Source organism: Chelonia mydas, chromosome 2 (genome assembly GCF_015237465.2).
Source record: "Chelonia mydas isolate rCheMyd1 chromosome 2, rCheMyd1.pri.v2, whole genome shotgun sequence".
NCBI lineage: Eukaryota > Metazoa > Chordata > Testudines > Cheloniidae > Chelonia > Chelonia mydas.
In genome coordinates, this window is record NC_057850.1 from 142806607 (window position 1) to 142819467 (window position 12861).

Genomic DNA, 12861 nt, shown 5'->3' on the forward strand with positions numbered 1-12861 from the left:
AATGCAGATGAGCAGCATGTGAAGCAAAAAGATTAAAATGTCTCTTTTTTTAGCTGGTTGTCAACTTGCGATCATTTCTATTCATCCTTGACCAAAATATAAACTTTATCTGATGATCAACAAATGTTCACTGAGAACAGCTACACTTGTTCAGCTGTAAAATCATTAAAAATTATCAGCAGTTAAGAAACTGCAGTTAACTTGGGAGAATTATACTTTAACCAGGACCAGAAGAATACAGGTCAAAGTCCTGACAGTTTTGCACCAGACACGTAGTTCTCAGTACAATCTGGTTAATGAATTATGTTTTCTGGTCATCCCAATGGAGCAAAACAGTATTTCATCCCAGATTCCTTCTTCCTTATGTCACTTGTGGATGCTTTAAAATATTTTAAAAAAACCCTGCGTCCTGATCAACTTATTAAAATGCAGGTTAACCTAAACACACAATTCATATTACTGGACCCCATTCCTATGGTTTTGGGCTTTTCCATCCCTTTGTGTTCTACTTTGCTCTCCCCCACATCCAATGCAGATGAGCAGCATGTGACGCACAAAGATTAAAATGTCTCTTTTTTTAGCTGGTTGTCAACTTGTGATCATTTCTATTCATCCTTGACCAGAATATGAACTTTACCCTGATGATTAACAACTGTTCACTGAGGACAGCTACACTTGTTCAGCTGTAAAATCATTAAAAATTATCAGCAGTTAAGAAACTGCGGTTAACTTGGGAGAATTATACCTTAATTAGGACCAGCAGAATACAGGTCAAAGTCCTCACAGTTTTGCACAAGACACGTAGTTCTCAGTACAATCTGGTTAATGAATTATGTTTTCTGGTCATCCTAATGGAGCAAAACAGTATTTCATCCCAGATTCCTTCTTCCTTATGTCACTTGTGGATGCTTTAAAATATTTTAAAAAAACCCAGCTTCCTGTTCAACTTATTAAAATGCAGGTTAACCTAAACACACACTTCATATACTGGCACATCCTGAACCTTACAACATTACATGGGCTGATATATTTTAATACCTGTAGAAAGAATGCTACAACTTGATACAAAAACTATCAGGGCAAACTTTTATGGCGTTACTTTTCTCTAATCCACAGCTCCTTCACATGGCATATAACAGTACTGAAATTTTCTGAGTTATTGAAGAAGACATTGACATACCTGTAGGCCTGCAGCAAAAATATCTTATAAATGTTAATGAAAACTGTTCTAAGACTGTTGACCTAGAATAAAAGATACAAAAAAAAAATTAATCTACACAAATGTATATTAGAGTGCTCCTAAAAATGTATGTTATGTTCAAATCCAACAGCCTGGGATTGGACCACGGAGAAATAAGGTTTTATACCACCCTTGAAAAATTCCTATCATCACATATTCACACAATTCTGCAAGGGTCTGATTCTGCAAAGTGCTGAGCATCCTCAATTTTCAGTAACTTCAGCACCTCCAGGATATGCTCAGCATTTTGTACAATCAGACTAAGTGTCAGAACTAAAGACATTTATAATTACTTTGGAAACACTAAATAAAAAAAAATTGAAGTATTTCAATTTTCACCTGTAAATTGAGAAATAAACTATGACATTTCAGCTTCAAGACTGTGACAAGTTTGTATTTCATGTTTTTCCCTGCTGTGCTGCTTGAATTGAAGGAGAGACTTGACCTGATAGAAGTACAGGCATAACTACAAAGACAAGAGGAAAAACAATACAGTTTTAACATGATTATTTCTGTAAATTAACTCCATAAATGGTAGAAAAAGATTAAAATAGATGTACTATCTTCCTATTGCTACTAGTATTTTTTCCTCTGATATACTTATAACTGCCCTTCCCTTTACCTCTTTGGAGATCTATCCAGGTAGAGCTTGAGCTGCAAAGAGGATACATCCCTTTGGGATTTGCTATGACGACTCATTTTCCCTTTTTGCTCCCCATACTTTCTTCCTTAAATTATCCTGAATATTTGTGTTCACAACACTCCCCCGCCCCCATTTCCAGTATGTTTTTTTTTATCCTCAGGACTTTCAGCAGCCCCTCCTGAAGCCATTTCTTGTACTCTGACTAGCTCTTATTTACTATTATTAAAGGAGTGGTCAGAGGTGCCAAAAAGTAAATGGGAAATGATCATCCAAGGGAGATGTTTGCAATGGGTCCTGCAGGGATCTGTTTCGGGACAGTAATATTCACTATCATTATAAGCAATGAATTTACATTGTTTTCTAGTTAATTGTTTGCTGATGACACAAGAATCAGTGGTAAATAAAAAGAACAGGTCACTTATACAGACCATGCATTTTAATATGACCTAGGATGTACATCTAGGAACAAAGAATATAGGCCATACTGTAGATGTGTACTCCCATGGATGTATAAGGAAGGGAATATCACATAGAAAAAGGGAGGTTATTTTATCTTTGTATATGGCATTAGTGCAGTGAAACTATTACTGGAATTCTGTGACCAGTTCAGGTGTCCACACTTAAAAAGGTATTGAAAAACTGGAGAGGGTTTAGACAATAGCTTGAATGATCTTGAATTCAAGATCTGGAAAGTTGCCTTTCAGCGAGAGACTTTAAAAGCTCCATCTACATAGGTTTTCAAAAAGAAGGTTAAGAGGTTACTTGATCGTTGTCTACAGTACCTACATGAGGATAAGATTTCTGATAGGAGAGGGCTCTTTAATCTAGCAGACAAAGGCACAACTGGTCCAATGGTGAAAGATGAAACAAACAAATTCACGCTAGAAATAAGGTGCATTTTTTTTTAAACAGTGAGTGAGGGTAATTAACCATTGGAACGGGATAATTCTCCATTGATTGAAATATTTAAATCAAAAATGGATGTCTTTCTAAAAGATAGACTTTATCTCAACCAACTTTGAACTTGCTGCAGTAATTACTGGGTGAAATTCCATGCCTATGTTAGGTAGGAAGTCAGACTAGATGATTATAGTGGTTCCTGATGGCCCTTAAAAATAAAAGAGGATTAGCAACCTAAGTGAAGCCCATCTAAATCAAAGACGTTCTCAAGAGGCATTCCAAAGTTCTGTAAGTTCCTCCACCCCCATTCCTTCTCCCCACCACCAATACTCCCACAGCACGTGGGTCCATAGCGTCAAGAGTTTCTTTGCTTGCATTGTGTTAAGAGCACCATGTAAAGAGCTGCACAGAAGAAGCCATTTGCTGAGCCCATCAACGAGCTTTGCTGATCCTACAAAATCCAGAAATAATTTTTCATCTTCTTGAGTGCCATCTACTGGCACCGTATTTATTTACATGCAGATATAGAGCACTCTGATAACACACATGCATCAGTCCTATTTTAAAGTTCTCTTCCCAGGCCATTTAAGCAATTCTCTCTCCATCACAGATGACAATTCCACCATCCTCTAGGTAGCAACCTTGAAGTTATCTCTGATTACCCTCCATTTTCTCTCCTTGAAACTAGGCTCTCGAACCTTTCACTTTGCCATCTATAAATATTTCTCAAGTCCACCATTCCTTCTCCATCCCTACTGTTAAAACACTGGTTCACATCTTGTGAGTACCTCCTTTTTCACCAGATACAGCTTCCATGGGTGTATATTCTCTCCTTAAAGAAAAAAAAATTGAGTGCCAACCATGGACAAAAAAATATATATATACACACTGTGTGTGCACATACACCCCCACAAAAAAGGGAGAGTAGAAACAGAACCATAATCTTTTTCATATGATTTTTGGTGATGAAAAGTGCCTCACTGACAAGCTTAGAAAACAAAGTTTATCCAGAGATCAGGTACACACATGGGAGGTACCATTATAATTTTCCACAATACAGTTCAGTCAATATGACTTAGCCCCACTAAGGGAATATTACTGGAGTGCAGCATGTTTAGTCCCCAATAATCCACAGGAAATTAATCAAATTCCATAGCCCATTCAATCCTTAGTTCTTCCATTCAGAACATCAGCAAGATATCCAGTAATATCACCCGAGGTTATGAGGTTGTGGTGTTATAGACATCTGTCCACTTGAAACTGAACTACAGACCATCAGATGCACTTCTCGGAAACCACTACTGACCTGGGTTGGATTTGAAATGTTAAACTAGAGTGGAGTGATGACGAAGGCCTCTTATTTCTTCCGGCAACTCACGGAAGTTACTAGATCGCTTGCCCTGGTTCTCATGGGAGACTTCAATCACCCTGATATTTGCTGGGAGAGCAATACAGCTGTGCACAGACAATCCAGGAAGTTTTTGGAAAATGTAGGGGACAATTTCCTGGTACAAGTGCTGGAGGAACCAACAAGGGGCAGAGCTCTTCTTGACCTGCTGCTCACAAACCGGAAAGAATTAGTAGGGGAAGCAAAAGTGGATGGGAACCTGGGAGGCAGTGACCAGGAGATGGTCGAGTTCAGGATCCTGACACAAGGGAGAAAGGAAAGCAGCAGAATACGGACCCTGGAGTTCAGAAAAGCAGACTTTGACTCCCTCAGGGAACTGATGGGCAGGATCCCCTGGGAGAATAACAGGAGGGGGAAAGGAGTCCAGGAGAGCTGGCTACATTTTAAAGAATCCTTACTGAGGTTACAGGGACAAACCATCCCGATGTGTAGAAAGAATAGTAAATATGGCAGGCGACCAGCTTGGCATAACAGTGAAATCCTTGCTGATCTTAAGCACAAAAAAGAAGCTTACAAGAAGTGGACGATTGGACAAATGACCAGGGAAGATTATAAAAATATTGCTCGGGCATGTAGGAGTGAAATCAGGAAGGTGAAATCACTCCTGGAGTTGCAGCTAGCAAGAGATGTTAAGAGTAACAAGAAGGGTTTCTTCAGATATGTTAGCAACAAGAAGAAAGTCAAGGAAAGTGTGGGCCCCTTACTGAATGAGGGAGGCAACCTATTGACAGAGGATATGGAAAAGGTAACGTACTCAATGCTTTTTTTGCCTCTGTCTTCACGAACAAGGTCAGCTCCCAGACTACTGCACTGGGCAGCACAGCATGGGGAGAAGGTGACCAGCCCTCTGTGGAGAAAGAAGTGGTTCGGGACTATTTAGAAAAGCTGGACGTGCACAAGTCCATGGGGCCAGATGCGTTGCATCCGAGAGTGCTAAAGGAGTTGGCAGATGTGATTGCAGAGCCATTGGCCATTATCTTTGAAAACTCATGGCGATCGGGGGAAGTCCCTGACGACTGGAAAAAGGCTAATGTAGTGCCCATCTTTAAAAAAGGGAAGACGGAGGATCCTGGGAACTACAGGCCAGTCAGCCTCACCTCAGTCCCTGGAAAAATCATGGAGCAGGTCCTCAAGGAATCAATTCTGAAGCACTTAGAGGAGAGGAAAGTGATCAGGAACAGTCAGCATGGATTCACCAAGGGCAAGTTATTCCTGACTAATCTAATTGCCTTCTATGACAAGATAACTGGTTCTGTGGATGAAAGGAAAGCAGTGGATGTGTTGTTCCTTGACTTTAGCGAAGCTTTTGACACGGTCTCCCACAGTATTCTTGTCAGCAAGTTAAAGAAGTATGGGCTGGATGAATGGACTATAAGGTGGGTAGAAAGCTGGCTAGATTGTCTGGCTCAACAGGTAGTGATCAATGGCTCCATGTCTAGTTGGCAGCCGATGTCAAGTGGAGTGCCCCAAGGGTCAGTCCTGGGGCCGGTTTTGTTCAATATCTTCATAACTGATCTGGAGGATGGTATGGATTGCACCCTCAGCAAGTTTGCAGATGACACTAAACTTGGAGGAGAGGTAGATACACTGGAGGGCAGGGATAGGATACAGAGGGATCTAGACAAATTGGAGGATTGGGCCAAAAGAAATCTGATGAGGTTCAACAAGGACAAGTGCAGAGTCCTGCACTTAGAACGGAAGAATCCCATGCACCACTACAGACTAGGGACCGAACGGCTAGGCAGCAGTTCTGCAGAAAAGGACCTAGGGGTTACAGTGGACGAGAAGCTGGATATGAGTCAACAGTGTGCCCTTGTTGCCAAGAAGGCCGATGGCATTTTGGGATGTATAAGTAGGGGCATTGCCAGCAGATCGATGGATGTGATCGTTCCCCTCTATTCGACATTGGTGAGGCCTCATCTGGAGTACTGTGTCCAGTTTTGGGCCCCACACTACAAGAAGGATGTGAAAAAATTGGAAAGAGTCCAGCGGAGGGCAATAAAAATGATTAGGGGACTGGAACTCATGACTTATGAGGAGAGGCTGAGGGAACTGGGATTGTTTAGTCTACGGAAGACAAGAATGAGGGGGGATTTGATAGCTGCTTTCAACTACCTGAAAGGGGTTCCAAGGAGGATGGACCTAGACTGTTCTCAGTGGTAGCTGATGACAAAACAAGGAGTAATGGTCTCAAGTGCAGTAGGGGAGGTTTAGTTTGGATATTAGGAAAAACTTTTTCACTAAGGGGGTGGTGAAACACTGGAATGCGTTACCTAGGGAGGTGGTGGAATCTCCTTCCTTAGAAGTTTTTAAGGTCAGGCTTGACAAAGACCTGGCTGGGATGATTTGATTGGGGATTGGTCCTGCTTTGAGCAGGGGGTTGGACTAGATGACCTCCTGAGGTCCCTTCCAACCCTGATATTCTATGATTCTATTGCACAAGAGAATGTTCTCATTCATTGTATGGGAGTCAGAGCTGATCATACTCATTTTGTAGTGGACTCATCTATATCATTAGCAAAACCAATGTTCTTGTGCATCTCAGTACATATTAATTTATACAAGGAAGTTTAACCAGTGTCCATATTTACCTGGAGTAGTCACAGTAAACCTCAAGTGTCTGTATATCTAGTAACAACCCACACCATGGGATCACACCGCAATATGGTAACTGTTTAAATTTGGAACATCCTGGGATATCCTCATCAACAGGAAAATTCATCACGGTCTTCTTGGGGTTTATTAAAAAGCCATACTCAGGAATGCCTGTCGCCAGAGTCCTAAATTAGATATAAATGGTTAACAAAAATATAATGTGTGATGTGTAATATAAGTGACATTCAGACATTTAGTCTGACACTTATCAAAAGCAAGTCCAAAATTATTATGGCTATCTTCCAGGAAAAAGAATCCTGATTACTGTCCATTATATAAACTACTGTAAATGTTGAGAAATAATTTGAACACAAGTGAAGAAATCTCTGAGAATACAAAAGAGGTGTTACAAAAGCAAAGGGTCACCAACTCTTTAGCTGAGTGAATGCTCCCTAAGATCCAAAAATTGAAGGTACTTAAGGCAAAAGGAACCAATAAAAGGGTTAAGGAAATGATTAATGCAATGAAGAGTTTAATTCTTAGAGCAGAAAATGAGGTAAAAACATTATAAATATATTATAAAACATTATAAAAACATTATAAAAAATAATCACAAATAAGGTTACATAAATGATAAACAATCTTAACTCTGCCCCTGTTCACACCACAGATTTCATTGTAACAGAAATATCAAGCTAATATATCGAATGATAACAATTTAGAGGCAGATACTGGGTAGGGTATAGTGGGGTAAACATATACTGTCAAATTTAAATTCACTTCTGCCGTTCCCCAAAACAGAGAGATAAAGAGTAAATGCAACCCCTTGACAGTATCAACTGACATAAATGGCTCCCTACTCTCCTGCTGTCAAAATCTACAACTACTCCCCAACAGTTGCAATGCAGTTATACATGCAATACTAATATCTGAAGGACACTGCAAGATTTGAGTCAGAGTAAAAGAAATTGAATTTAATATCAAATTAAACCTCATAAAGGACATTACATTGATTGAAGTATATTAGGCTTGAAAGAGTAGGGGAATGGATACTGCCACGCAATTACAAGGTCCAGATAAATAATTTTGGACTAATGTGCCATAGGAGGCAGGCCTTGAGTGTGTTATTGGGCATGTATAGACAGAGAAGGGTTATTGAGTGGTTCTTTTCCTCTTTGGTCCTCACTGTACACTCAGCTCTCACCTGTAGCTCCAAGTAGCTGTAAGTATGCGACAGTGGCCATGCCCTGGTAAACTGCCTCAGCAGGCAGGCTAAAGCTGGTGAGGGTAACCGGAAGTATGAAAACTGATGGTGATTTAAGGATTGCCCTCCCAATCATACAAAGACATTTCTGGTAGCCAAGGAGGAAAAGAGTGATATTGGTCCAACAGCTTGAAAAGCAGTGCAGCAACGCATTGTGGAAGGCAAAAGGCACAACGGGGCACTACAGAAGTCATCGCTATCTACTGCAGCTAAAGAACCCTCCAGCTGTAGCAGCCTTTGTGCCAGTGGGCCAAGCTTCAGCAGTTGAGAGAACGGGATTGTCTTAGTGCAACGATTCCCATTTTAATCAACCTCACGCACACGTCATTCATGCACATCTCTCTTCAAAAGTCCTGTGGTGATGGAGGAGTGACAAAGCAACAGGTGGAGATGATTACTGGCAGTTGTAGCCACAAGCCTGCACACAGGCGGCCGAGGACATTGGTGGCCCATTCCTGACCAGGGGCAGTAAGGAAGTTTGGCAACACCCCAGGTGACAGGGCAGCCCTTTTTAGGATTGCACTGCTCTCCCTTTGTAAGGGAAGGGGCTAGCAAAGGTGCCTCAAACATTGCCTGTCCAAATAAAATCCAGCCAGCTTACTATGGCTGGTGGATCATCATCAACACGGTCGAAACCCAAAGATAACTAAAAAAAAGCACTAAAGATTTCTGCTTGGAACATCAGGACTATGATAGATAAAGACTATACTTCTTGATTTGCAATAAGAACAGCTCTCCTTTCAAAAGAGCTACCCCGGTATGATATTATCATTGCAGCGCTCAGTGAAACTAGATTGGCAGACAAGGGCTGTATTACAGAACCTGCTGGGGGTCATACCTTCTTTTGGAAGGGAAAAGAACCACACGGAGATCGAATTCATGGAGTCTTTAAGGTCAGGCTTGACAAAGCCCTGGCTGGGATGATTTAGTTGGGGATTGGTCCTGCTTTGAGCAGGGGGTTGGACTAGGTGACCTCCTGAGGTCCCTTCCAACCCTGATATTCTATGATTCTATGAGTGGGAATTGCAATCAAGACCAAACTCTTGAAGTGTCTTGAAGACTTCCCAAAGGCATCAACGAAAGACTCATGAAACTCGGGCTACCACTAAATAAGTTGCGATTTGCTACTCTCATCAGTGCATTTGTGCCCACCTTAACAAGCCCTGACAATGCTAAGAAACAGTTCTATTCTGATCTTGACTCTCCCATCAAGTCAACACCACAAAGTGACAAACTAAACATCCTAGGAGATTTCAATGAATGAATAGGTAAAGATAACAACAACTGATAAAGGGTCACTGGAAAATATAGCACTGAAAAATGAACAAAAACGGTCTCCTACACCTAACAAGTGTGCAGAACATAGCCTGACAATTACAAATATCATCTTCAGACAGTAGAAATATAAAATTACATGGATGCACCCCAGATCCAAACAATAGCATCTAATAGATTACATCATTGTCCGATAGTGTAACATAAGAGATGTCAGGATCACCAGAGCCATGCGTGGACCAGAGTGCTGGATGGATCATAGAATGATTAGGTCAATACTGAATGTACATATTGTACCCACATGCCTGCAACGCCCAAAAACCATCAAGATGTCCTCTGATATTGCTAAATTAAACTATGCATCCTACCAAGACAAGCTACAAAGTGCACTAGAAACCAACCTTGTTGATAAACTTGTCTCATGGGAGGAATTCAGAGACACAGGACAAAAAAACTGCAACTGACATTCTTGGATGGAAGAAAAGGGCTTCTTTTCTGACGAAGATGATAAGGAAATCATAGTACTCTTGAATGAAAAAAGTGAGGCTTTCGAAAACTGGCAAAATGATACTCAGTCCACCTGAAAGATAGATTCAAACATCTGCAAAGCAAGACACAAAGGCAACTACGCTCAACACAAAGTAAAGGATGGGAGAAGGTAGCAGAAGACATTCAAATGTATGCGGAAACAAATGAAACAAAGAAGTTATTTGATTCCTTGAAGCTAGTCTATGGACCTTCAAAAGTGGAAACAGGTTCAATCATGACGGCTGATGGCAGGACAGTCATCAAAGATGGTCAGGGTTCCCTCCCCACTCTGAACTCTAGGGTACAGATGTGGGGACCCGCATGAAAGACCCCCTAAACTTATTTTTACCAGCTTAGGTTAAAAACTCCCCAAGGCACAAATTCTCCCTTGTACTTTGGATTAGGTAAACGCTGCCAACATCAAGTGATTCAAACAAACATTTAGGGAGGGCCACTTGGAACCCTGTCTCCCCCCCAAGCCCTACACCCCCTTTCCTGGGGTGGCTTGAGAATAAACAAGATGAACACAGACCAACCTTGGGTTTTTAGGACACTAAAAACCCCAATCAGCTTCTTAAAAAACAATACTGTATTAGAAACACAAAGAAAAGATAAAAGAACAACTCTGTAACATTAGAATGGAAGATAATCTCACAGGCAGTCAGATTTAAAACATAGAAAATCCCTCTAGGCAAAACCTTAAGTTACAAAAAGACACAAAAACAGGAATACACATTCCCTCCAGCACAGTGAATTTCACAAGCCAAAACAAAAGAAAATCTAATGCATTTTCTAGCTAGATTACTTACTAACTCTGTAGGAGTTGGATTGCTTTCTTTCTTGATCTGGCCCCGGCAGAAGCATCACACAGACAGACAAAGCCTTTCCACCCCCATCCCAGATTTGAAAGTATCTTGTCCCCTGACTGGTCATTTGCGAGCCAGGTTACTTGAGCTTCTTAACCCTTTACAGGTAAGAGGATTTTATAGTACTGTATCAGAGCTTCTTAACCCCTTCCCTTTATATTTATGACAAAGACAAACATGGCATGGAACAGAGATGGGTTGAACACTTCAGCCAACTACTGAACAGGCCATCCTCAATTGAAACAAGTGTTATTACGCAGATACCTGAAGATGCCTGAACATCGACTCCCGAGAAAAATGTTCTATGGAGAATTGGCACAAGGACACCAGAATCAAGGCCGCGCCAGAAAGCGCTACAAGGACAGCATCAAGAACAGCATACACTTTGGTGCAATAAAACCGGATGATCTCAAGAAGGGTGTGTCAAATAGATCAGCATGGCGACATACAACACTCAGAGCTTTCCAAGCCTTTGAAGAGGACATACATAATCGAGGGGGGAGAGATCGCTCAGTGGTTTGAGCATTGGCCTGCTAAACCCAGGGTTGTGAGCTCAATCCTTGACGGGGCCACTTAGAGATCTGGAGCAAAAATTGGGGATTGGTCCTGCTTTGAGCAGGGGCTTGGACTAGATGGCCTCCTGAGGTCCCTTTCAACCCAGATAGTCTATGATTCTATGACTGTTAGCTGCAAGAGAATACTCTGCTTTTGTATCCATCAGGCCCGACACCTAAAGCAGGGACGGGCAAACTTTTTGGCCTGAGGGCTGCATCAGGTTTCAAAAATTGTATGGAGGGCTGGTTAGGGGAGGGGGTGTGGCCCAGCCCCCTCCCCCTATCTACCTCCCCCCCGTTACTCGCCCCCCTGACAGCCCCACCCCTGGACTCCTGCCCCATCCAATGCCCCCTGTTCCCTGACGGCCCCCCCGGGACCCCTGCCCCATCCAACCACCCCTTCTCTCTGTTCCCTGATGGCCCCCCTGGGACCCCTGCCCCTGATGGCCCTCCCGCCACCCTATCCAACCACCCCTTTCCTTCCTTACTGCTCCCCCGGGACCCCTGCCCCATCCAACCACCCCTTCTCCCTGTCCTCTGACTGCCCCCAGAACCCCTGCCCCATCCAACCCCCCCCTCATGACTGCCCCCCCGGGACCCCTGCCACCATTCAAACCCCCTGTTCCCTGCTCTCTGACCACCCTGACCCCTATCCACCCCCTGACCACCCCCCAAAACTCCCCTGCCCTCTATCCAACCTGCCCTGCTCCCTGACCGTGTGGCACAGAGCACCGGGTCATGTCGGGCTCTGCAGCTGTGCTGCCCCAGGAGCTCGCAGCCCCTGCTCGGAGCATTGCACCAGCAGCGCAGTGAGCTGAGGCTGCAGGGGAGAGGGAACAGTGGGGGAGGGACTGGGGATGAGCCTCCCGGGCCAGGGGCTCAGGGGCCAGGCAGGAGGGTTTGTCCACCTCTGACCTAAAGCATGGTCCTTGCAGAGACTTATTGTGTCTGACAAAACCTCTCTGCCAAATCCAGGAGGTCTAAGACCAGCCATTACTAGGAGAGCACCATGTATTCTAATTATCTCTGGGAAAACAAGTTAGGACTTTACTGTACGTTACCCAAACTTCAGAAACATGTTGATGACAAAAGACAGACACTGACATAAAGTGCAGCAATTTGGAAAGTATCATCACGATCATCAAACAAACTAAGAGAGACTCTGTCCCTCTTGCTCGCTATTGCAGAGCGCCCAGCATGGAGGTGCAGGGCTTTGGAGTGTTCGGAGGTAGGCATGAGGCAGGCTCTGTCTCCTCACACAGAGCATAATGTGGCAGCCTGCCTGCTTAGTTGTTCCCATTGTTGTTAGTGAATTGTTCCCATTCTTAGTGAATTCCCCCAGGAGCACAAAACAGGTGTAAAAGTTTTAAGACTCGTTTACATTGTCAGAGTGGTGTAAAGGAGCCTTACTGTAAATGACAGTATGGCTTTATAAATGCTTATGGTGCTTTAGTGATTAGAACTGGTCTGAATTTTTGGACTGAAAAATTTTCCTATCAAAATGTGCTCCATGAACTGTTTGCTACTGACCTTTCTGGAGATGGTCAGTAGCCAGGATAAATTGTGAGTTTGATTACCCAGCCCTCAC

The 12861-nt window shown here is 42.8% G+C and overlaps 1 protein-coding gene across 9 annotated transcripts in view; it reads right to left on the minus strand.

Annotated features, from left to right (window-relative positions):
- The window catches only part of TERT (telomerase reverse transcriptase), a 133471-nt gene that overhangs the window by 58307 nt on the left and 62303 nt on the right, over positions 1–12861 (minus strand). For 7 of the 9 annotated variants that reach the window (XM_043540299.1, XM_027824049.3, XM_043540297.1 and 4 more), the window contains 3 exons: positions 6783–6971; positions 1580–1706; positions 1181–1242 (listed from right to left, as the gene is read on the minus strand). In XM_043540299.1, the coding sequence (XP_043396234.1) occupies positions 1181–1242; positions 1580–1706; positions 6783–6971 (378 nt within the window). Of the gene's footprint in view, positions 1–1180; positions 1243–1579; positions 1707–6782; positions 6972–9731; positions 9906–12861 lie in introns of those variants that run through there. The other 2 variants (XM_037893378.2, XM_037893379.2) reach the window with 2 other exon arrangements.